The sequence below is a fragment of the Amblyraja radiata genome, chromosome 32, assembly GCF_010909765.2.
Source record: "Amblyraja radiata isolate CabotCenter1 chromosome 32, sAmbRad1.1.pri, whole genome shotgun sequence".
Lineage (NCBI taxonomy): Eukaryota > Metazoa > Chordata > Chondrichthyes > Rajiformes > Rajidae > Amblyraja > Amblyraja radiata.
The window spans coordinates 10953190-10979093 of NC_045987.1; the positions used below are offsets into that span (position 1 = coordinate 10953190).

Sequence of the window (25904 nt, forward strand, 5' to 3'; positions counted from 1 at the left end):
CTGCAAACTGTATCTTAATGTCCATGTGAAGATTCAATGCCCAGTTTTCTGCTTGCATTAATCCATTTGAGTACTGTGTCTGAAAACAGAAAATGCTACCAACACATAGAGAGCAGCTGTGGAAAGAGAAACAGAATTAACATTTCAGTTGCTTAGCCTGTTTGTCACTGTTCTGACCAACAGTCTCAGGCATGAAACATTAAATCTGTTCCTCTTACCACAGATGCTGCCTCTCTTGTTGAGTGTTCAAACATTTTCTGTTTTTATCTCAGGTTTCTGGCATCTGCAGTTGTCTCATATTTTTCAGAGGTTTATTTAACTTTGTCCATCAAGTATTGTATGGTATCTACAGTTTTTTATCTATTTGGCTAAATTAGTGTTAGTTGTAATTCAGTTGGCAGCACCCACGGGTTTGTGTTACCAAGTTGTGAGTTGACATTCCATCAATGTCACAGTGGGTGGCACAGTGGTGCAGCAGTAGAGATGCTGCCTTATAGCCCCAGACCCGGGTTTGATCCTGACTAGGGGTGCTGTCCGCAGGGCGTTTGCACGTTGTCCCTGTGACCATGTGGGGCTTCGGTTTCCACCCACATTCCAAAGATGCGCAGGTTTGTATATTAATTGGCTTCTGTAAATTGTCCCAAGAATGTAGGATAGAACTAGTGAACAGGGTGATTGCTGGTCTGCGTGGACTCAGTGGGCCAAAGGGCCTTTTTCCACGCTGTGTGTCTAAACTAAACTAAATTAAACTAACCATTCAGCTCTCCTGAAGCGAACTAACAGATGGCCAATTTACACACTGTGAACAGGCTGCCAGGTTCACTAGTCCGTACAGTGAGCACATTTCATTCAGTGCCTCGCTGACCGCAACACGCCTCTGAGACATCTAACATTATGAATCCCACTCCCAACATTTTTCAATGCCCCTTTTCTATCTAGATGCTATCTATGTATTCATCTGGATATTAATTGTTGAATACTATATCTATGTTTCTAATCATAAAAAGTATGTACTGTAAAAGTAAATAGATATATACTTTATACTGCAATTGTTTTCTAAATATATTCACTGTCACGAGGATAACTGTTTTGTGTGGAATATCTTGAGTTCATTGCTGATTTATTTATTAGCTCTGGCTTATATTTATACCCAAATTACTCCCATTTATAAAGCACCTGTTAACTATTTTCGGGTAGCCAAAAGAATTTAATAGTTAGGTCAGTAATTTTGAAGCGGAGTCAAAGTTGTAATACCATTGGATATGATCTTTATCTAACCATTTACCGGTATACAACCACTGTATATCTATCAACAGTCTCTGTGAATCAAATGCAGAATTTCTTACGATGTGCAATGTGCAAATTTTCAGGGAAAGAATGGACCTTTATTTATGCACTTTTGAGAGAACGGGATTTGTATGGGTTTGGCAAACTACGAACAATATGTGTGGAGGTGCATCTCTTGATAATTAATCAGTACCTCTTTAACTTTATTGATCAGAGAACAAGATTTGGATCTGTATGTTGTGTTGTGGTAATTTTCACCGGCACAGCTCTGAGTAAGAGGCCCTTTCAAAGCACACTGCATAGTAAAGGTCTTTTCCCACCCTGCTCCCTGCTCCCTGCTCCCTGCTCCCTGCTCCCTGCTCCCTGCTCCCTGCTCCCTGCTCCCTGCTCCCTGCTCCCTGCTCCCATCTCCCTGCTCCCATCTCCCATCTCCCTGCTCCCTGCTCCCTGTTCCCAGCTCCCAGCTCCCAGAAGAGACAAAAGCTTGAAAGCACATACTACCAGACTCAGTAACAGCAGCTCCCCCTCTAGTCATCAGACTGATGAACGGTCCCCCCATAAGCTAGGGTGCAGTCCCAATCTTCCAACATACCTCATGTGGGCATTGGACATTTTCTCTGGAACTGTTATGCTACACAGCAGAAAAAACTATTCTGCATTCTGGTATTTTTCTCATCGCTCTACCCCTTATACATGAGTTTGGCTTGACTATACTCATGCACTGTCCAGTCATTATCTGATTTAATCAGACAACATGCAAACACCACGGTAGCGCAACGGTAGGGTTGCTGACTTACAATGCTTGCAGCGCTGGAGACCCAGGTTCGATCCCGGCTACGGGTACTGTCTGTATGGAGTTTGTATGTTCTCCCCGTGACCGCGTGGGTTTTCTCTGAGATCTTCGGTTTCCTCCCACACTACAAAGACGTACAGGTATGTAGGTTAATTGGCTTGGTGTATGTGTAAATTGGCCCTGGTGTATGTAGGATAGTGTTAATGTGCGGGGATTGCTGGTCGGTGCGGACTCGGTGGGCCAAAGGGAGTTTCCGCGCTGTATCTCTAAGCTAAATTAGACATAAGCTTTTCCCTGTATCTCGGTACATGTGACAATAATGATCCGAAACCCAAAGCACTGACACCGCTTCCTCTTGTGTTGACATCTGCAGGCGGTTCGGGACCAAATGTGCGGCATGTCAGCAGGGGATCCCGCCCACTCAGGTTGTCCGCAGGGCTCAGGACTTTGTCTATCACCTGCAGTGCTTCGCCTGCATCGTATGCAAGCGGCAACTGGCCACGGGCGATGAGTTCTACCTCATGGAGGACAGCAGGCTGGTCTGTAAGGGGGACTACGAGGCAGCCAAGCAAAGAGGTCAGTGACACCAGACAGATGTATAAACACACACACACACACACAGCACCATCACATCCGTGCATCACTTCCAAACACTGAAGCAGCACTTAAACATTTAACATCTTGCGGCAACTATCAGGTGGCTGTCAAATCATGTTTCTATTTGCCAGAAATGACTCATTCAATGGAAGAAATCAATTGATACCCGCTGTTGATGTGACGGTCAGGAAAGCAAGCACAAGAATCTGACCATATTTTGACAAATAGTCTATTTATCCTCGAATTTAAAAGTCCTGCCAATAGTGGACATCCAAAATATGGTGACACCCTTTGTTTCAGGTCAGGCAGCTTCAGTGGAGTTAATGTTTCAGGCACCAGACTCTTCCAGTGCTTCCGGCACTTTCCGTGGCCAGGTCTGTATGCGCACATCATTGAGCAAAACAAAGTGCTGGAGGAACTCAGCTTGTCAGGCAGCATCTATGGAGAGAACGGACAGATGATGTCCCGGGTTGGGACTCCTCTTCAGATTGAAATCATCTGAAACATTGCTTGTCCATTTACCCCCACAGATGCTGCCTGACCCACTGAGTTCTTCCAGCACTTTGTGTTTTGCCGGAGATTCCAGCATCTCCAGTCCCTCGTGTCTCTCACAGGGTCGTTCTTTTGGACAAGACACTGTCTCACACACAAGGCCCAAAAATGTCCCTTTTGTCTAGTGATGAGTCTACAAGCCCACGTGAATGCTGATATCTAGACACAATATATACAAGATATATGTATGTAAAAAAATATACCCGCTCTCAGCCACATAGCAAACTTACAAACTTCATTATGAGTTGTACACAAACGGATTTATGTAATAATAATAATAATAATAAATTTTATTTAATGGGCGCCTTTCATACATCTCAAGGACACCTTACATAGGTTAATAGAAATAAAAACATATAATCAGAATAAAATAAGTAATAAAGACATCACAGAGACACAAATTAAAAACAGAATTCAGTCCAAAAACAGAAAATCAAAAACACAGTGTGAAGAGGGAGCAGCGGCAACCAAATCGTGCCAGCGTCCACTCTCTCTTCACGGCAGCCATCTTGGACACAGACTTACAGGATTACATAAGACTAAAAAATCATCCCCCCACAATGGATACCACTGTGGGGGAAGGCACAATGTCCAGTCCCCATCCCCAGTTCACCCCAAAGTCAGGCCTATTGAGGCCACCGCAATTGCCTCTACGGAGGCCCGATGTTCCTGGCCGTTCTCACCGGGTGGTCTTGCCCCGGCGTCGGGAGAGTCCTCTCGGCGGCTGGGCTACCTGGAACGGCCGCTTCCTAGCTTGAGACCGCGGCTTCCGGAGCCGACAAGGCCGCGCCGGTTTGGAGCTCCTAGGCTCCCGATGTTAAAGCCGGCACCGCCTCTCCGCTCCGCAGACCATACACATACACTCTGATATCCAGAAATGCTCGTTACTTTAGTTTTTCAATAATAAACATTATTCCTGATGAAAAATATGTACAAAATAAAAACTGTGCAAAATTCTTAATACATTCTTGGTGTCCCTACATTAAATATTGCTAGTGTTATATCCAGTAGTGTTGGCACCTCCCCTTTTCTTTACACATTGCGCCATTACCAGTCATGTGCCCCCCTCCCCCCTCGGAGTGATGTCTCTTCTGTTGTTTGACGGGTGTCCCCACCAGACTCTTACCCTCCATGTCCAACAGTGGAAGGATCTTTAGAATCTGATCCTCCCCACAATGCGTTTGCATTAGCTGCACCAATCTTCAATGCGCCCCTCACCATGTACTACTACAGTTCCCTGACAGATATCTTGCTGCGCTGGGAGACCAACAGGTTTCTGACGGACCAAAGAACAGCCAGTTGATGTCTTCCAGCAGCATTCAATGCCGTCAGTAAAAGGATGCGGGAAGAGAAAAGACCTTTCACACTTGTGGGTGCTGAGAGTTTGTCAATGGCCAACTGCAAGAAGCCGGCCTGTTCCCGTTTAGTTGGTTAGATGACGCAGAGAAGTTTTCCATTTTCTTTCAGAAGCGGAAACCAATGCCAAGAGGCCACGGACCACCATCACTGCCAAACAGTTGGAGACGCTGAAGAACGCCTACAATAACTCGCCCAAACCAGCGCGCCATGTACGGGAGCAGCTCTCTTCCGAGACGGGACTTGACATGCGTGTGGTCCAGGTACGGATATGCCATCACTGCCTTCTCTCAAACCACAAGGCAGGGAATCAACGCAGTATTGCAGGAGATACAGTGTCACTCACAGCCAGTCTAAAGAAGGGTCCCGACCCGAAACAACATCTGCCCATCCTCTCCACAGATGCTGTCTGACCCGCTGAGCACCTCCAGCACTTTGTGTGTTTTACTCAAGATTCCAGCATCCGCTGTTCCTTGTGTCTCAGTAACACAGGCCATTGATTAGGACTGAATATAAAATATCTGTTCTATGCTTTTTAACAAACTCTTCAACTCAAATTTTTTTTTAAAGTACAGTTGCTGGAAATGTAAAAATAGAAAATGCAAGAAATACTCATCAGGTCAGGTCACATCCGTGGGGACGGAAACAGAGATAATGTAGAAACAAGAAACTGCAAATGCTGGAATCAGTGGGTCAAACCCTTCGCAGATGCAGACTGACATACTGAGTTCTACTAGCATGTTGTGTTTTGAACAGAGATAATGTTTATGTTTGAAGATTTGGGCAGCACAGTGGCACAGCTATGTTGAAACATAGAAGCATAGAAAAATAGGTGCAGGAGTAGGCCATTCGGCCCTTCGAGCCTGCACCGCCATTCAATATGATCATGGCTGATCATCCAACTCAGTATCCTGTACCTGCCTTCTCTCCATACCCCCTGATCCCTTTAGCCACAAGAGCTACATCTAACTCCCTCTTAAATATAGCCAATGAACTGGCCTCAACTACCTTCTGTGGCAGAGAGTTCCAGAGATTCACCACTCTCTATGTGAAAAATGTTTTTCTCATCTCGGTCCTAAGGGACTTCCCCTCTATCCTCAAACTGTGACCCCTTGTCCTGGACTTCCCCAACATCGGGAACAATCTTCCTGCATCTAGCCTGTCCAACCCCTTAAGAATTTTGTAAGTTTCTATAAGAGCAACAGCAACAGAGACTCGGGTTCAATCCTAGCCTTGGGTACCGTCTGTGTGAAGTTTACACATTCTTCTATGACTGTATGGATTTCCTTCCTCATTGCAAAGACCTGCAGGTTTTGGAGGTTCATTGGCCCTCTGTGTAATTGCCCCAAATGCATAGACATGAAAGTGGAATAACACAGAACTAGTGTGAATGGGTGATTGATGGTCGGCGTGGACTCGGTGGGCCGAAGGAACTATTTCCGTGCTCTCTCTCTCTCAAACTAAAACATTCTACCTTAGAGCTGGGTAGGAGATGAAGAAAGATTGTTAAGATGGATGAGGGAAATGTCTCTGAGGGCCTGTGTCCGTGCTGTATGACTCAAAAATCTATACAGAGTAATTGTTTAACTTTACATAGTGAGCCCCAGAACATAAAACAGTAACCGAATACCGAGAGTTGGAATAGGCTATTTCCAGATTTGCTGGTAGCGACTATCAGTCACCAATGGGATTGGCGATGGAGCCCAGCAGTACACAAACTATATCAATGATTTGGATAAGGAGACCAAGTGTAATATACCCAAATGTAAACCATCAATAGATATTGATGATAAAGGAATCAAAACCTTTGGGTTATTGCAGGAAATGTCAATGTTCTATAAAAGATAAACCTACACAAAGTGCTGGAGTAACACAGCAGTTCAGGCAGCTTCTATGGAGAGATATGGACAGGCAACGAGATAGGTGACGGTTTGGGTCGACTCGAAACATCATCTATCCATGTTCTCCAGAGATGCTGCCTGACCTGCTGAGTTACTCCAGCACTTTGTGCCTTTTTTTTGTAAGCCAGAATCTGTTGTTCCTTGTTTCTATGTTCTGCTTGCCAAATTATGCTTTTAAAATGACTTTATTTTATTTTAATTAATTTTGGGAGATTCTACATCCCAGACCCCATGTCATTCTCAAAACTGATTCCCTTTTGTCCCAAAGACCGTTTTCACTTGATAATCAACCAAATCCCTTCTTTTCTTCAACTGACATTATTCGCCTAAATATCCCAACAGCTTGGTGCTTATTTCTGGTGTGTACAAGATGGCTCAGCAAAGGGGCCCTAAATTTAACAGAGGGACGACCACCTGTGCAGATTGGATGGAAGATGTTATATTTATAAACAGTAACCATGATCAGCACAGATGTGATGGGCTGAAGGGCCTGCTCCTGTACTGTACTGTTCTAAGTTAGATGAAAGTAGTGCTAGAGCAAATATATCGAGCATTATTTTATAGAACGGTTGGGCAAGCATTGGAGGCCAATAGGTCTTCTGCTATTTCTCATGTTCCCGTTTAGCATTGATCAAATCTGATTGTTTTCAAGAGGAAATGCATAAAATCATTTCTGGAAATTGGTTGGTAGCATAATTGGCCACTAAATTTCCCATATTAGGTAAGTGAGTAATAGAATCTGATGAGAGTTAATGGGAATGAGGAGAGAATGAAGTGGGATTAGCGTGGGATTAGTGTAAATAAGTGCTTAATGGTTGGCACAGATTTGGTTTCCAAATGCTCTATTTCGAGACTACCTGCCTCAGCGAACGTCTGTGAAATAAAGCTGCAAGATGATCAGCAATGAAAACCACCACCTTGCAGTATTGGTTGGATCTGAATTATTACTCTGCCTCAGAGTTACTGAAGATATAACAGGACACTGGAGAATATGCTGCCATCACAACTTTTTTTTCACAGCTGTAGTGCAATTAAATGGTTCAATTACTCCAACGTAGTCTTCACCCTTGCAAGTACTGGGGTGGACCAGAGGAGCAGGGTGTTGAGACCTGATAGAAATATATAAAATGATGAAAGGCACAGTAAGGGTTGACAGTCAGGATATTTGTCTCAGGGGGGAAATGTCAAAGACTAGAGGGCACAGCTTTAAAGTGAGCGTGCCAAAGTTTAAAGGAGATGTGCAGGGCAAGTCGTCTTTACACAGAGAGTGGTGGGTGCTTGGAATGTGCTGCCAGGAGTGGTGGTAGAGACAGATATGAGAGGGGAATTTAGGAGGCTTTTAAATAGACACATGGATATGCAGGGAATGCAGGGATATGGATCAAGTGCAGGCAGAGGAGATCAATTTAACGGTATCATGTTCGGCTCGGGCATTGTGGGCCAAAGGTCCTGTTCCTGTGCGATATTGTTCTATGTTCTAAGTGGGCAAAGGTGCTCAGGATATAGAAGTGCAGACCTATTAATTTAACACAACCAACTCGAGTCGTGATGTCAGCACCTTCGCCCCTTTTTCTCTGGTAAACATAGATCCAAGCAGGAGGCTGTGTCAAGAATGGTGGCGCACTACGGGAGGGAGGGGACTGACTGAGAGAGGATCACATGCTCGTGTTGCCCTTGGGTGCTGTTGGTACTAAATGGGCATTGTCAAATCCAAGACACTGCTTCTGCACTGCTTTGAATCACGGCTTGCTGTTTCGATCAGGCAAGTGGCTAGTATTGGGTCATGACTTTATCTTGTTATGTGCAGGGATGCTTGGAGATCACGAAGTTACAAAGCATTCGGAGTACAGAACTAGGCCAGCTGTTTTGTAACTTTATGCAGTGGAGATCCTGCAATGCAGTCCTCCATGGCCAGAGTGAGCACCACCAGAAATTGGAAGAGCAGCACCTCATATTGGGCAGTTTGCACCCTAGTGGCATGAACATTGACTTCTCCAATTTCTGGTAGCCCTTGCTGTCTCCTCCCCTTCTCAACTCTCCCTCAGCCCTCTGGCTCCTCCTCTTCCTCTCTTCTTTCTTCAACCCCCCCCCCCCCCCCCCACACCCCCCGGAAATTGGAGGAGCAGCACCTCATATTCCGCTTGGGCAGTTTCGCTTGGGCATGAATATTGACTTCTCCAATTTCAGGTAGCCCTCACTGTCTCTTCCCCTTCTCAGCTCTCCCTCAGCCCTCTGGCTCCTCCTCTTCCTTTCTTCTTCCCGACCATCCCTCCCCACCCTACCTCAGTCTGAAGAAGGGGTTCGGCCCGAAACGTTGCCTATTTCCTTTGCTCCATAGATGCTGCTGCACCCGCTGAGTTTCTCCAGCACTTTTGTCTACCTTGTAACTTTATGCTCCATTTATTTAACTTGGCCCCTTCTCTATTTAATCTCATCCATGGAATCTCTCGTATTTGTTTATTTAGCTTCCCTGCAATTATATCCATCCTGTTTCTCTCAACTACTTCCCTTGGTAATAAGTTCTACTGTGTCTGAGCAAAGACATTCTTCCTCAATTCCCCATCAGATCAATCAGCAAATATCTTCATTTATCTGCCCCACATTTTGTCTCGGGCGAATATTTTCTGTGCAGCTACCTGATCTAATCATTCTACAGTCTTAGACCTTTATGATGTGTGTACATTTCTAAGATTGTATGTTGAGTGTGGAAGGAAGCCAAGTCAATGGGATCAATGCCATTATTCATAGAAACATAGAAACATAGAAAATAGGTGCAGGAGTAGGCCATTCAGACCTTCGAGCCTGCACCGCCTTTCAATATGATCATGGCTGATCATCCAACTCATTATCCTGTACCTGCCTTCTCTCCATACCCCCTGATCCCTTTAGCCACAAGGGCCACATCTAACTCCCTCTTAAATATAGCCAATGAACTGACCTCAACTACCTTCTGTGGCAGAGAGTTCCAGAGATTCACCACTCTCTGTGTGAAAAATGTTTTTCTCATCTCGGTCCTAAAGGATTTCCCCTTTATCCTTAAACTGTGACCCCTTGTCTTGGACTTCCCCAACATCGGGAACAATCTTCCTGCATCTAGCCTGTCCAACCCCTTAAGAATTTTGTAAGTTTCTATAAGATCCCCCCTCAATCTTCTAAATTCTAGCGAGTACAAGCCAAGTCTATCCAGTCTTTCTTCATATGAAAGCCCTGACATCCCAGGAATCAGTCTGGTGAACCTTCTCTGTACTCCCTCTATGGCAAGAATGTCTTTCCTCAGATTTGGAGACCAAAACTGTACGCAATACTCCAGGTGTGGAGTATCATGTTTTTGACTCACTTCTGATGATCACATCTACAGTAAGTGCTTGGTTACAGGAACGATATGCAGCTGAAACTGAAGGTCATCTTTGCTGTAAAGTATGGTGGCCACTCCACACAATCACTGCTTGTGACTAAACATTCAATGAGACCAACAGTTGCGATCACTCAACATTAATAGCCAAACGTACAAAATTAAAGAAAATTTCTGCTGTTTAGCCTATATTCAGAATGAGTTGGGAATAAATAAGCACTGTTGGAAACATGCGACTGTAACCATGCCAACCTAAAGGAAGGATTAGGATAACGCAGAGGATTTCTGCTTTGCTCGGAGGCTAATGCTGCAATGTAATACCGGCATTGGGCTCTGACTGGCTTTATGAGATTGTTGCGCAAGAAGGAAGCTGATATCTTGAATTAAATTGATGTTATGCAGCTTACTAAATGCTGGAACTATGCCTGAGTCCAGGAACATTGGCCCAGGTTACTGCAAGTGAGCAGAATACCTCAGCAATTCATTCACCATTCCATTAATTAATTGCATAATATACCAACATTCGCCCTGCATGCTCTAGCTGAATATTTTGGTACTGGTCTGGTGTTGTGGGGCCTCCAGTGTCCAACAATAGACTGTAGGTAGACAAAAATGCTGGAGAAACTCAGTGGGTGAGGCAGCATCTATGGAGCGAAGGAAATAGGCAAGGTTTTGGGTCGAGACCATCCTTCAGACTCTATTTCCTTCGCTCCATAGATGCTGCTGCACCCGCTGAGTTTCTCCATCATTTTTGCCTACCTTCGATTTTTCCAGCATCTGCAGTTCCTTCTTAAACAATAGATTGTGGATGAGTATGATTTGGCGAATGAGGGCAAAGGGTTCCTCAGAGTATCTGGGTAAGTCATCATGTATTTATACAGAAGGAAAATGTCAAAATTGTGGCCATTGAGACAATTCTCGCTGCAAGTTTGAACCATTACACTGTCAGGTTGCAGGGTGAACAATAAATCAGAAGTACTTGGAAGTCTTCCATCCATGCTGATATTTCAAGGAGAACATAAAGAATGTCAGTGTTACTGTGCTTTAAATTTAAGATGGTATCATCCCTGATGTTGTTGGAAAACAAATACTAAACTAGTGTCTATAATTGAAATAAAAATCTACATTTGGATAATTCCTGTTATGAGAAATTAATTGCGGCATTTTGAAAGCGCTTTGTAGTAAATGATGAACGATATATACTATATATGTATATACATATATGTAAAACAAGGCCCCACAATGAGCTGTGTGGTAATCACATGATAATGACTAATAATTTACTTGCTCCTCTTGAGCAGGTGGTTCCTCAGTTTAGCATTAAATCTGGTGTACACCACCTCAGTCAGTCTTGTGTGGTGGATCAGTGTCAGCTTGGATTAGTTCCTCAAGTCTCTGGAGTGTGATTTAGAGGTGAGAATGCTACCAAGCTTGGCGGAACTGGCGAGATTTTATTTTAGATGTCTGGAGTCTTGTGGCGTGTAATTCCATTGCATCACTCAATGAACCATTGATCATCAATAGCGCACAGCATTGTCCTTTAAAGCAGTGATGCTGACTTTCACATTTCATGGAGTGAAACAGTTGTCCAGCTAACTCCACAGATCAGTGAGTCAAAGTGATTTGACACTTGGGGTATAATTTATCTCTGTTTGTCCCTCCAATAGGTTTGGTTTCAGAACAGAAGAGCAAAGGAGAAACGACTGAAGAAAGATGCTGGCAGACAGAGATGGGGTCAGTATTTCAGGAACATCAAGAGATCGCGAGCAAGCTCGAAATCAGATAAAGACAGCGCTCAAGATGATGGGGTGGCCAGTGATGCCGAAGTCTCCTTCATAGGTTTGTACCAGCTATGAATCCGGAATCTGCTCCGAATCTGAGGAGTGCTCTCCACCATAAACAATCAACAGTTCCAGCCGTTAGCTCCTTGGGACTAGCATAACAATGGTGAAAAGTTGGAATTGTTGTAGTTACAACAAAACATGTTAAAGGAAGATTGTTTTAAGATGTCCGCAATTATGAGGAATTTTAACATAGTGAAATAGGAAAGAAATCTCCATTGATGGGAATGGTGACAGATCTGAGGTAATTAGTCAAAGAACCAGAGCCAGAAAGAATGGTACCAAAATATTCAAAGGTAACCTTCAAAATTAAATTGAATGTACAATTGAAAAGGGAAAGGTTTTTTGGGCTGCAGGGGAAAAGAGTGAGAGGGTGGGACTGGTTGATTAGATATTGGTAAAGTATGATAAGTCCAAAAACCTCCACTGCTTCTCTACAATAACTCCAAATGGACAGAAAGTTCAATAACAGAAGTATCTATTTACAGTGTTTCCCCAATACTGAACACCAGCACCATATATGCCACCTCTTTGATGGCAAGACCTTCACTTACAATGAATGAGAGAATGAGATGGAGGAGCATTCTGTGAGTGATGGGAATGATAGGAATGGGAGCATGAGGATGTTGCTGTACATCTCAGGAAAATCCCTCCAGTCCCAATTCGTCATCAGTCCTTCATCAGTCTGAAGAGCCGAAACTTTGGTTCTCCATTCCTCCACAGATGCTGTCTATCTCATTGAGTTCCTCCAGCACTTTGCGTTTTTCCTCAAGATTCCAGTATCTGCAGTTCCTTGTGTCTCCAGCCTCGATCTGCCACATTTCTCCTTTTAGAAGCTCTTCTCCTTGACGTGTCATGGTCAGAGAGTCTAACAGCGTGGAAACACGCCCTTTGGCCCAACTTGGCCACACCGGCTAACATGTCCCATCTACACTAGTCCCATCTGCCCATATTTGACTTTTGGCCCATATCCCTCTAAACCTGTTCTGCAGATTACATCCAACTCATTATCGTAATGTAGAACACAAGGTGCTGGAGTACCTCAGAGGGTCAGGCAGCGTCTGTGGGGAGAATGGATAGGCAATGTTTTAGATTGGGACCCCCCTCAAGAGTTCCTCCAGCACCCTGTGTTTTGCCTAAGATTCCAGCATCTGCAGTTCCTCATGTCTCCTATTTACCTTAGCGTCTAGCTTCTTACTCTTTGAGAATTTAAAAGACATCTAAACTTAAAATCCCTCACGGACCTGCAAAGTTTCCTTCACCGTGGAATTACCAGTAATACTGATCAATGTTTGTGATGAACTTTAAGAATAAAACCCACCAATATCTCACAGCGGTTGAAAAACTTGTCAGCTTGCAAAATAAATGGTTTGGGGCATCAGATGCCTAACTAGAAACTAAAGCATTGTGGAGGCTAGAAATCTGGAATAACATAGAACATGATGCAAACGTGTGAGACAGGCAGCATCTGTGGAGAGAGCCACAGAGTTCAGGTGCTGGAGTATCTCAGCCAGTCAGGCGGCATCAATGGAGAATGTGGATAGATGATGTTTAGGTCTGGACCGCTTCTCACAGATTGTTAGGGGGGGGGGGGGGAGAAAACTGGAAAACGGAAGGGGCGGAATGAAGGTGGATGCGGTTGAGGAGGCGGAGGAGGAGGGGTGGAGTTAATGGGCAGATGGTTGAACAAATGTCAGAGATGAGGAAGACAGAAGGTGTGAGACAAAAGGATTGAAGAGAATCGAATTGTGAAGCTAGAGGCAGGGATGTAAGTAGATGAGGAAGGGAGAGGGGAGAAATAGGTGTGAGACCAAGTGGGGGGGGGGGGGGGGGGGGAGGAGAAAATAGTTGGGGTGATAGGGGAAGGGAAGAAGGAGGAGGGGTTTCAGGTGGATGTTCTGACCAGAGAGAATGCCTCAGTAGGGTCTTGACCCCCAAAACGACGCCTGTCAATATATTCCCCAGAGATGCTGCCTGACCCGCTGAGTTCCTCCAGCAATTTGTGCCGTTTGGCGCAAACTGGCCCCCGCTGTTCCTACTCGTTCATTTGAGTGTTTAAGAAGGAACTGCAGATGCTGGAAAATGGAAGGTACACAAAAATGCTGGAGAAACTCAGCTGGTGCAGCAGCATCTATGGAGCGAAGGAGCGACGAAACGTTGCCTATCTCCTTCGCTCCATAGATGCTGCTGCACCAGCTGAGTTTCTCCAGCATTTTTTGTGTACCTTCGGTCATTTGAGTGTTGTTTTGTTATCGCGCGTGGAGTTTCAGTGGGAGCCGGGTTTTGGGCTTGGATCCCAGCACTTGCAGAGCCCTCTTAGAGCGGCAGCAAGTGCACAGGCGGCCGCCAAATTCCCGGGCAAGTGCCGGTGTGATGTTATATGGGAGTGGGGACCAAACCGCTTCACCGCACCTAGGTAGGATGAGGGAGGCGTCTTTCGGGAGAGTTTGATTTTAATGTAGATTTTTTTTTTCCCCTTTTTTTTTGTTGCGTGTGCACCTGCAGACGAGCATTCGATGTCAGACCCAAATGGGATGTACAGCAACATGAGCGACACCTCTCCCGGTCTGGGCAGGCAGACTGCGAGCAACGGAGGCTTCTCTCTGGACGGGGGGCTGTCGCAGGATCAATACCACGACCTGAGATCCAACAGTCCTTACGGGATCCCCCAGTCGCCAGCGTCGCTACAGACTATTCCATCCCACCAGCCCCTCATTTCGGGACTCGTGTATCAGGACGCTGGCTTGGGTCTTCTTGCGCCGGGGGGAGCCGGAGGACAAGCCATGAGCCAGGCCATGCATGCTTTAGGAGCAAACGGACCCAATTCTGACCTCTCCACGGACAGTAGCGGCGGCTACCCTGATTTCCCGGCGAGTCCGGCATCTTGGCTGGACGAGGTGGAACACGCACAGTTTTAACACGCACGCCCGTGTTTTATTTTTTAAACTATCGACGATGCATCAAGGAAACAATGTTGGAGACGCGAGGAACTGCAGGCGCCGAGATCTGGAGCAAAACATAAAGTCCTGGAGAAACTCCGCGGGTCAGGCAGCATCTGTGGAGGGAATGGGCAGGCTGATTCCATGTCCTCCTCCAGTCTGAAGATCTCTCAGTGACACGAATGTTGCAACTACGGCCACTCCACGACTCTTGTTTCCTTCTTTGAACAAAAAACTCACTGTGCTTGACACCAAGTCACCGTTGGGCTTTTTTTCAACATATGCTGACGGACCGAGTGAAATATGATTCCGGTGTTAAGTTGCCAAGCAGCAGACATTGCAACCGAAGTGGTCTCTCTTTTTTATTTAATATCTGATTATGTGTAAATGCTAGAGGCCGTAGTTAATGTGATTCTGTGTGATCCTGGCTGCGCATTTTAATGCATCTTCCCGAAACAGTGATGACACACACGAAGGGTTTTTAAAAAAAAGTGTGGAAACATTTACTGATCAAAACGGCATACGGTATATTAGAAAACTGATGTTAAACGTCCGATGTAGCCCACAACTCTCAATCTATATTTTATTATCTATACAGTCCAGGGACTAGTGTTGGCCATGTTATCAGACAAGGGCTGGGAAGGAGAGGGGTTTGGATTGATGTAAAGGTACAGCATAGACCCACCGAGTCCACTCGGCCCATCCGTTCACACGGGTTATCACGAATCCCATGTTCTCCTCCACTCCCTTGACAATAGCGGCAATTTTACAGTGGCCAATTAACCTACAGACCCGCACGTCCTTGAGATGTGTGGAGAAAACCGGAGCGCCCAGAGGAAACCCACGCGGTCACAGGGAGAACGGGCGAACTCCACACAGACAGCACCCGAGGTTAGGATCGAACCCGGGTCTCTGGCGCTGTGAGGTAGCGGCTGTACCAGCTATGGTGGTTGAAGTACACGTCACCCTGTAGATGGCATCTATCCGTTCGCACGCTGGATGCCCGGTAACCCTAAAGACAAAACAGTGCGGCGATACATTGTGAATCGTATCGGGATGTGCAAAGGAATATCTCTGCATGTCATTTTCGTTCAAACCTCACAGTCAATGCCTGCCTGGGTAGTGGAGTGTTGCTGAATTGTTCCCTGTGTGGCCAACAACAGTCATTTCTAAGCCAGGGTCAAATTTTTTTTTTCTGTCGGGACTGACGTCGATTGCACTTTGCAAATATCCTGATAATTGCCAAATATTTCGCAGCCGGGAGGGAAATGGGGAGAAATCCCTCTGTATTTCTGTTGTGTATTTCTACTGTGGCTAAAAGAGAACAGTCTGTTTAGCGGTATTTTTAGGATGGAAAATAGCGATACAATTTTAGAGAAAAATACTTTTTTGGTAGGGGGGTGGGGGAAAGCAAAAAAAAAACACACAAAAAAAAAACCCACAGGCTTCTTGTCACCATTTGACTTTCTGCGTTTCTCAGTAGTTGGTACGACTATGCATTTTGTCAACCGGAGGTATAAAATGTGAGGTGTTTTACGTATACGCATTGGATATGAAAGTCGTTGTGGGTCAAGTGTACATGTTTTATTGTCTTTTATTTATTCCCTCTGAACGACCAGTAAGACAAATCTTTAATAAATTTATCAACTAAAGTAAGATGATATGTGCGGAGACCTTTGCTTCATCTGGTGCGCGACTTACGATATCGGACGGATTTCACTGATCACAGAGACCCTGAGCGGAGATAGGTTTGTCGAATGGAGACACAAGGAACTGCAGATGCAGGATTCTTGTGCAAAACACAAAGTGCTGGAGGAACTCGACGGGTCAGGCAGCATCTGCGGAGGGGATGGACAGACGGCGTTTTGGGTCGGGCCTCAATTACTTGCTCTACCCATCTGCCAATCACCCTGCCCCCTCCCCCTCAACTGTATCCACCTATCACTTGTGTTGAAGGTGCGCCCCACCCAAGGTTTCCGTGCGGTTCCCGGAGGTTGCAGGTGGTTGCCGGAGGTTGCAGGTAGTGGAAGCAGGTAGGGAGACTGACAAAAACCTCCGGGAACCGCACGTAAATATTGGGTGGGGCGCAAAGTCTCCAGAGGATTCCGTGCAGGTTTCCGAAGTGGGACAGGGGTAACGCAGCGGGTCAGACAGGATCTCTAAAGAAAAAGGATGGGTGACATTTCGGGTCGGGACCGTTCTTCAGAAGAGTAGGAAAGATCTGCAGATGCTGGTTTAAGTCGAAGGTAGACACAGAGTGCTGGAGTAACTCGTCAGCGGGACAGGCAGCATCTCTGGAGAGAAGGAATGGGTGACGTTTCGGGTCGAGTCTCGCTGTCCCGCTGAGTTACTCCAGCATTTTGTGTCTACCTTCTTCAGAAGAGCGGGCCAAAGAAGGGATAGTGATACAAAGACTACCCGAAACATCAACCATCCCTTTTCTCCAGAGATGCGACCTGACCCGCTGAGTTACTCCAGCATTTTGTATCTATCCACCTCTCTTTTCCAGATCCCTCCATCCACCCACCTACTCCAAATCAATCTGAACCCACCTATTCCAATCAGTCTGAAGAGTCGACATTTAACCCACCAGCGGTCCTTTGTGATGTGGGAGGAAACTGAACACTCAGGGGAAACCCACATAGTATTGGGGCGATGTGCAAGATCCATACAGACAGCACTAAAGATCAAGTTATAACCGAAGCGGCCGGAGCTTTGAAACAGCAGCTCCACCCGCTACCATGTCGCCTTCTATATTCATTTTTTACTTAAAAAAATAATCATTATAAAATATATATAAAACCATTTCGATAGTGTGGATGTGCAGAGAATGTTTCCACCAGTGGGAGGATCCACGACTAAAGGTCATAGCCATTGAGGATCTCCTTAGGAAGGAGATGAGGATACATTTATTTAGTCAGAGGGTGGTGAATCTGTGGAATTCTTTGCAAAAGAAACTGTAGAGGCCAAGCAGTGGATATTTTTAAGGCAGATATATATATTTGTGATTAGTACGGTGCAGGTGTTATGGGGAGAAGGCAGGAGAATGGGGTTAGGGAGGAGAGATAGATCAGCCATGATTGAATAGCGGAGTAGACTTGATGGACCGAATGGTCTAATTCTACTCCAATCATTATGACCCCACATGCCCTGAAAACATAAAACGTGCAATAACTCCTACACAATTGTTGTGTCTACCCAGTCGTCAGTGCAAATCAGTGCACTCATTAGTGCAAATTTGAAAGAGCTATTTTAAACACTGGGTGCAACGGGTTGGAAGATTCTTTGCATGACCAACACTTCCTTGGTCTCGCTCCCAAACTTTACCCTTGTACGTGAAGTCCAAGGATTCCTAAATAAAGCTGACGCCATAACATATAGTAGAAACAAGGAATTACAGATGAAGGTTCACATAAAAAGACACAAAGTGCTGGGGCAACTCAGAGGGTCAGACAGGCAGCATCTGTGGAGAACATGGACAGGGCACAAGGAACGTCGCCTATCCATGGTGTCCACAATCCATAGTGGTTGTTGAGGCTGGTCATGCAGAAATGTTGTAGTGCAAATGTTTGTTTAACCATATAACCATATAACAATTACAGCACGGAAACAGGCCATCTCGGCCCTACAAGTTCGTGCCGAACAATTATATTCCCCTAGTCCCATCTACCCGCACTCAGACCATAACCATCCATTCCCTTCCCATCCATATACCTATCCAATTTATTTTTAAATGATAAAATCGAATCTGCCTCCGCCACTTCCACTGGAAGCTCATTCCACACAGCTACCACTCTCTGAGTAAAGAAGTTCCTCCTCATGTTACCCCTAAACTTCTGTCCCTTAATTCTGAAGTCATGTCCTCTTGTTTGAATCTTCCCTACTCTCAATGGGAAAAGCCTGTCCACGTCAACTCTGTCTATCCCTCTCATCATTTTAAAGACCTCTATCACGTCCCCCCTTAACCTTCTGTGCTCCAGAGAATAAAGACCTAACTTATTCAACCTTTCTCTGTAACTTAGTTGCTGAAACCCAGGCAACATTCTAGTAAATCTCCTCTGCACTCTCTCTATTTTGTTGACATCCTTCCTATAATTGGGCGACCAAAATTGTACACCATACTCCAGAATTGGTCTCACCAATGCCTTATACAAATTTAACATTACATACTAACTACTATACTCAATGCTCTGATTTATATAGGCTAGCATACCAAAAGCTTTCTTTACCACCCTATCTACATGAGATTCCACCTTCAGGGAACTATGCACAGTTATTCCTAGATCCCTCTGTTCAACTGCATTCCTCAATTCGCTACCATTTACCATGTACGTCCTATTTTGATTTGTCCTGCCAAGATGTAGCACCTCACACTTATCAGCATTAAACTCCATCTGCCATCTTTCAGCCCATTCTTCCAAATGGCCTAAATCTCTCTGTAGACTTTGGAAAGCTACTTCATTATCCACAACACCACCTATCTTAGTATCATCTGCATACTTACTAATCCAATTTACCACACCTTCATCCAGATCATTGATGTACATGACAAATAACAGTGGACCCGACACAGATCCCTGAGGCACCCTACTAGTCACCTGCCTCCAACCTGACAAACAGCCATCCACCATTACTCTCTGGCGTCTCCCATTCAGCCATCTTGCTACTCCTGCATTTATACCCAACAATTGAACCTTCTTAACCAACCTTCCATGAGGAACCTTGTCAAAGGTCTTACTAAAGTCCATATAGACAACATCCACTGCTTTACCCTCATCAATTTCCCTAGTAAACTCTTCAAAAAATTCAAGAAGATTAGTCAAACATGACCTTCCAGGCACAAATCCATGTTGACTGTTTCTAATCAGACCCTGTTTATCCAGATGCTTATATATATTATCTCTAGTTTTAATGTAGAGATACACTCGGCCCATGTGTTTCACCCGAGTGTCCATCGAGCAATTTAAAGAGGACAATTAGCCTACACACCCGCATGTCTTCGGGCTGTGCGTCAAAACCGGGGCACTGGGGGGGGGGGGGGGAGAGGGGGGGGGATGGGGGGGGGGGGGGGGGGGGGGGGGGGAGGGGGAGGGGGGAGTTGGGAAGGTGAGGGGGAGGGGATGTGGGGAATGGGAGGTGAGGAGAGGGGGAGAGGGATGTGGGGAATTGGGGTGGGGAGGGGAGTGGGGGGAGGTTGCTGGTCAGGTTCGGTAGGTCCCTTGTTTCGCAAGGGTTCGGGGCCCTGAACCGTTTTTCAGGGTGGCGGTTAACTTTTGGGGAAGGTGGGTGAACCGGCAGATACCAAATCTTAACTTCGATTATTTTTTTCTGACAGTCTTGGAGTGTTGTCTTTCGAGTTTGCGTCTGAGTGTACTGTACCTCTGCTTCAAGAGCTCATGTGGTCTGAGTGGCAGCTGATTTTTGATTCGGCTGTCAATAATAATAAATAATAATACATTTTATTTGAAAAGCGCTTCTCAAGGACTCAAAGTCGCTTAAGATAAAGGAATCAGAGGGAGAGCTGATGCTTTAAACAAGATGAAGGCGAGGTTGAAAGGCAAGACACTGGAGAAGCTGGGCAGCTCGGGTAAGGCAGAAACTGTTCAGCAGCGTCGGAGGAGACAGAAACAAGTTCCGGCGCAGCTCACCCACACAACACGAACCGTGCCTCCACCGCGCTGCCTGCCCCTGCCCAGTACTTTCCCCGTCTGCTGTTCCACGGGAGATGTTGGAGATATTAGCGCGGTGGGGAGAAGGAGCAATGGTAGATGGCAAGTTGAGCAGTGTGTACACAGTGAGCGCAGCAGCCAGAGCGAAGACATTTATATTAAAGAGATATAGATGTACAGCAACGAAACAGGCCCTTCAGCCCTCCTTATCCATACCGAACAAGTAAGCATATTGGGCTAGTCCCATTTGCCTGCCTTTGGCCCTCTAAACACTCCCTATCCGTTTATCCGACCAATGTTTATTTCATACACATATATTTTGTATAAAGTATAGAATTATATAGTGGCCGACTTGGGGCCTAAATGGGCAACATAGAATTGGACAAGACCCAATGAACTGCACATGCTACAATCTTGAGTCAATCGCAAAGTGTTGGAGGAATGCAGCGGGTGGGGCAGTCCCTGTTAACACGCGGCCCGACCCGCTGACTCCCCCCAGCACCTTGCGTTTTTAATGAGTGAGTTGAGAAACAACGAAACTTGTTCAGCGAAAAGCATCGAATAGTTCAGATTAAACGCTACTTGTCGTGCAGGGACCCCCCCCCCCCCCAACCCCCAACCTCCATGCATTGCCCCGCCGGTGCCTGGTCTTTGGGATTAAGACTGTCTCGTGTTTCAAGAGAGCGCTCACCGGATCCCTCGCAAGCTGCACCCAGCCTGCGCTCCCATACTGTGTGTCCACGGGTGGATTTACAGGGCTCAAACGTGACATTCAAAGTCAGCCAGGTAAAGCCGTGTTCTAATCGATTTATTCCACCCCAGCGAGTTTAAACTGTAATCATTCTCTCTGGATAGCGCAGGTGGTCATGGTTGATGCCTGCAAAAGCGGGGGGGGTGATGAGGTTTCCTACGCAGTGGACCCTCAAATCGCACCCTCCCCCACCTCCACGGCCAGAGAGACGGGTTTAGTCTATGTCCCCTGACAACAGCCCTATCCCTGAAGAAGGCTACCCTCGTCCTGAAACGTCACCCATCCGTGTTCTTCCGTGATGCTGCCTGACTCGCTGAATACCTTGTGCACTTTGCACAATACTCAAGCACATGACTCCGTCACTTTCAGTTTTGCTGTTATTTCAATGATTGGTTAATTTAAAGACACACACACACACACACACACACACACACACACACACACACACACACACACACACACACGCGCGAGTTATGAAATGTGAAATAAAAATTAATTAACTGGGAAGGGAATGTACATAGTGGCCTCAAGAACCATCTCAGACGGTATCCTCTTTGGAATCTAAACTGGCATCGAAGAGTATTTGAAGGTACACAAAAATGCTGGAGAAACTCAGAGGGTGCAGCAGCATCTATGGAGCGAAGGAAATAGACAACGTTTCGGGCCGAACCCCTTCTTCAGACCCGAAGCGTTGCCTATTTCCTTCGCTCCATAGGTACTGCTGCACCCGCTGAGTTTCTCCAGCATTTTTGTGTACCTTCGATTTTCCAGCATCTGCAGTTCCTTCTTAAATACATCGAAAAGTATTTTCCCGATGAAATGCAATGAACAAATAAAGCACTTGTCGAAGTTAGTTGAAATCCACACATCTTTAGAAACACCGTGGATTAATTTTTTTTTAATCGGGTGTTCTGCAGCCAATTTGTACTTGTCATTATTTTACTCCACTTTCTCTGAAATGTTTTATTCTGAAACCCAAAATGCAATTAAACCGAACGCGCTACAAGACTGTGAATTGATGCGATGCTAATGTCATAGGAGCATCGGACCATAGAGTCGTTACGTCGTTCAGCACCGAAACGGGACTCGCCCACACCCACCAACATGCCTCCCCGAGCCAGTCCCGACACCCTGGAAACCATTCCCCGCATGTATTTTACACGTTGTAATCGTATCCGCCTCCACAGCTTCCCCCCTGGTAGTCGTGAATGGTTCAGTAAGCTTAAGAAATGGATCGAAAAGACCCCCATAAACTCAGTGGGTCAGGTAGGATATCTGGAGAATTGTTTAAGAAGGAACTGCAGATGCTGGAAAATCGAAGGTAGACAAAAGTGCTGGAGAAACTCAGCGGGTGCAGCAGCATCTATGGAGCCAAGGAAATAGGCAACGCTTCGGGTCTGAAGAAGGGTTTCGTTCCGAAACGTTGCCTATTTCCTTCGCTCCATAGATGCTGCTGCACCCACTGAGTTTCTCCAGGATATCTGGAGAACATGGGTAGCGGCGGAAGGCCTTTGATAGAAGGTAGATGTGTGGATAGGAACTTGAGACGCGTTTTTCTATTTGCAATGCTAAATATTCGTTGCTACCTCGGCATCTTCTCTGTTGACCATTCCCTGCTTATTGCTGAATCTTTAAGGCTATGAGAGACAGGAAAAAAAACTGGAGTAACTCAGCGGGATAGGCAGCATCTCTGGAGAAAAGGAATGGGTGACGTTTCGGGTCGAGACCCTTCTTCAGACTGAACCAGGGGAGAGGGAAACGAGAGAGAGAAGCAGCCCAACTCGTTGTTAACAGAGAATAAACATCATCGTTTATTTTGTCTGAGGAAAGATTTCGACCCGAAACGTCACCCATTCATTCTCTCCAGAGATGCTGCCTGTCCCGCTGAGTTACTTCAGAATTTTGTGTCTACCCTCGATTAATTTGTTATGTATATTGGTGATGGAACGCACAACACAATGACTGCAATAAAATAAGTAACGTCGTGGCTGTGAATGGTTGAGGCAGTGAATGGAACTTTATACATGTAAATCTACATGTAAACACTGCCCAGTTCGGCTCTGACCTCCCTTCCATCGAGGGGATCTATCGCAGTCGTTGCCTCAAAAAGGCTGGCAGCATCATCAAGGACCCACACCATCCTAGCCACACACTCATCTCCCCGCTACCTTCAGGTAGAAGGTACAGGAGCCTGAAGACTGCAACGACCAGGTTCAGGAATAGTTACTTCCCCACAGCCATCAGGCTATTAAACCTGGCTCGGACAAAACTCTGAACATTAATAGCCCATTATCTGTTATTTGCACTTTATCAGTTTATTTATTCATGTGTGTATATATTTATATAATGGTATATGGACACACTGATCTGTTCTGTAGTCAATGCCTACTATGTTCTGTTGTGCCGAAGCAAAGCAAGAATTTCATTGTCCTATCAGGGACACATGACAATAAACTCTCTTGAATCTTGAATCTTTTTAATCTATCTATCTATCTATCTATCTATCTATCTATCTATCTATCTATCTATCTATCTATCTATCTATCTATCTATCTATCTATCTATCTATCTATCTATCTATCTATCTATCTATCTATCTATCTATCTATCTATCTATCTATCTATCTATCTATCTATCTATCTATCTATCTATCTATCTATCTACCTGTCGCCTGCCGTCCGTCCGCCTGCTGTCGCCGTCCGTCCGGCTGCCGGCTGCCTTTCTTCCTTTTGATTCGTTCCATCGTGTGATGTCACAATGCCCAATACTCGCAGATGTCCAATCGGAATGGATCCATTTACATGGACGGCTGCTGGCCGCCTTTCTTCCTTTGATTCACTGCAACTCTGAAACCAGACGCAGAATCGCCGACATCTTTTCCATTTCGGTAGAGATTTCACTTTTCTTTCTAAGTATCCGCTCCTCATTACATTTCGTCGTCTTTAAGTACACGTTTTTAATCAAATCCCCCCCTCCCCCAATATTTCAAAAATAAACTGGCTTCTCACCCATAGAAGCAGCACCAGCCCCAGCCCCTGGTGAACGTTCCATCGTGTGATGTCACAATGCCCGATGCTCACAGATGTCCAATCGGAATGGATCCATTTACATATGCCTTTGCAGGAGCCCCAGCCCACGGTGAACGTTCCATTGTGTGATGTCACAATGCCCAATGCTCACATATGTCCAATCGGAACTTAAGAGGGAGTTAGATGTGGCCCTTGTGGCTAAAGGGATCAGGGGGTATGGAGAGAAGGCAGGTACAGGATACTGAGTTGGATGATCAGCCATGATCATATTGAATGGTGGTGCAGGCTCAAAGGGCCGAATGGCCTACTCCTGCACCTAATTTCTATGTTTCTAAGTTTCCCTCTTCTCACCCCTCTCCCTCTCCCACCCATCCCTCTCTCCCCCATCCCCTTCACTCTCTACCCTATCCCCTTCCCTCTCTCCCCCCGCCCCTTCCCCCTACCCCCCTGTCCCTCTTCCACCACTCCCCCTACCCCTCCCTCCCCACTCCGCCACTTCTCTCCCTCACATCACCCCTTTCCCTCCCCCACCCCTCTCTCTCCTCCTCCCTTCCCCCTCCCTCCCCTCTCCCCTCACACCCCTTCCCCCTACCCCTCTGACCCTCCGCACTCTTCCACCTCTCCCCCCTCCCACTATCCCTCCCCACTCTTTCCCCCTCTCCCCCCACCTCTCCCCCTCCCTCCACACTCTTCCCCCTCCCTCCACAATCTTACCCCTCCCTCCTCCTCTCCGTCCCATCCCTCCCCCTCACATCTCTCTCCCCTCCCCTCCCTCTCTTCCACTTCACTTCTCTCCCCCCTTCCCCCTCCACTCTCCCTCCCCAACTCTTTCCCCTCTCTCCACCCACCCCTCTCCCCTTCCCTCCCTCCTCCCCTCCCTCCCCATCCCCCCCCCCCTCACCCACATCTCTCTCCCCATCCCCCTCTCTCACCCCCTACCCCGCTCTCCTTTCCCTCCCAAATCTGTCCCGTTTCATCCTCCTCCTCTCCCCTCCCTCCCCTCTTCTCACCCCCCCACCCCCACCTGTGTGTTTGGGGGGTGGTTAATGTGAGTGTGATGCCTCAGCACCCCCCCCCCCCCCACCCGCCCGCAAAGGCCGTTGGGGAAACAGACCCAAAGGGTCTGCACTTGGTCTAGTTATATATTAAAACTGTGTGCCTGCCGCCTGCCATCCGTCCGTCCGGCTGCCGGCTGCCTTTCTTCCTTTTGATTCGTTCCATCGTGTAATGTCACAATGCCCAATGTTCACATATGTCCAATCGGAATGGATCCATTTACATATGCCTTTGCAGGAGCCCCAGCCCATGGTGAACGTTCCATTGTGTGATGTCACAATGCCCAATGCTCAAAGACATTCTTGCCATAGAGGGAGTACAGAGAAGATTCACCAGACTGATTCCTGAGATGTCAGGACTTTCATATGAAGAAAGACTGGATAGACTCGGCTTGTACTCGCTAGATTTTAGAAGATTGAGGGGGGATCTTATAGAAACCGATGTTGGGGAAGTCCAGAACAAGGGGTCACAGTTTAAGGATAAGGGGGAAATCTTCTAGAACCGAGATGAGAAAAACATTTTACACACAGAGAGTGGTGAATCTCTGGAATTCACTGCCACAGAAGGTAGTTGAGGCCTGTTCATTGGCTATATTTAAGAGGGAGTTAGATGCGGCCCTTGTGGCTAAAGGGATGCCTCAGCCCCCCCCCCCCCCCCCCCCGCAAACGCCGTTGGGGAAACTGACCCAACGGGTCTGCACTTGGTCTAGTCATTATATAAAACTGTGTGCCTGCCGCCTGACGTCCGTCCAGCTGCCTGTCTGCCTTTTGATTCATTTCC

The 25904-nt window shown here is 46.3% G+C and overlaps 1 protein-coding gene across 2 annotated transcripts in view; it reads left to right on the plus strand.

Moving 5' to 3' along the window:
- LOC116990845 (LIM/homeobox protein Lhx3-like) overlaps positions 1-16274 on the plus strand; it is a 113731-nt gene extending 97457 nt beyond the window's left edge. The window contains exons 12-15 of one of the 2 annotated variants that reach the window (XM_033048902.1): positions 2454-2656; positions 4697-4848; positions 11506-11677; positions 14185-16057. In XM_033048902.1, the coding sequence (XP_032904793.1) occupies positions 2454-2656; positions 4697-4848; positions 11506-11677; positions 14185-14597 (940 nt within the window). In that variant the 3' untranslated portion in view covers positions 14598-16057. Of the gene's footprint in view, positions 1-2453; positions 2657-4696; positions 4849-11505; positions 11678-14184 lie in introns of both variants that reach the window. The other variant, XM_033048901.1, reaches the window with a different exon arrangement.
- The last annotated feature ends 9630 nt before the right edge of the window (positions 16275-25904 follow it).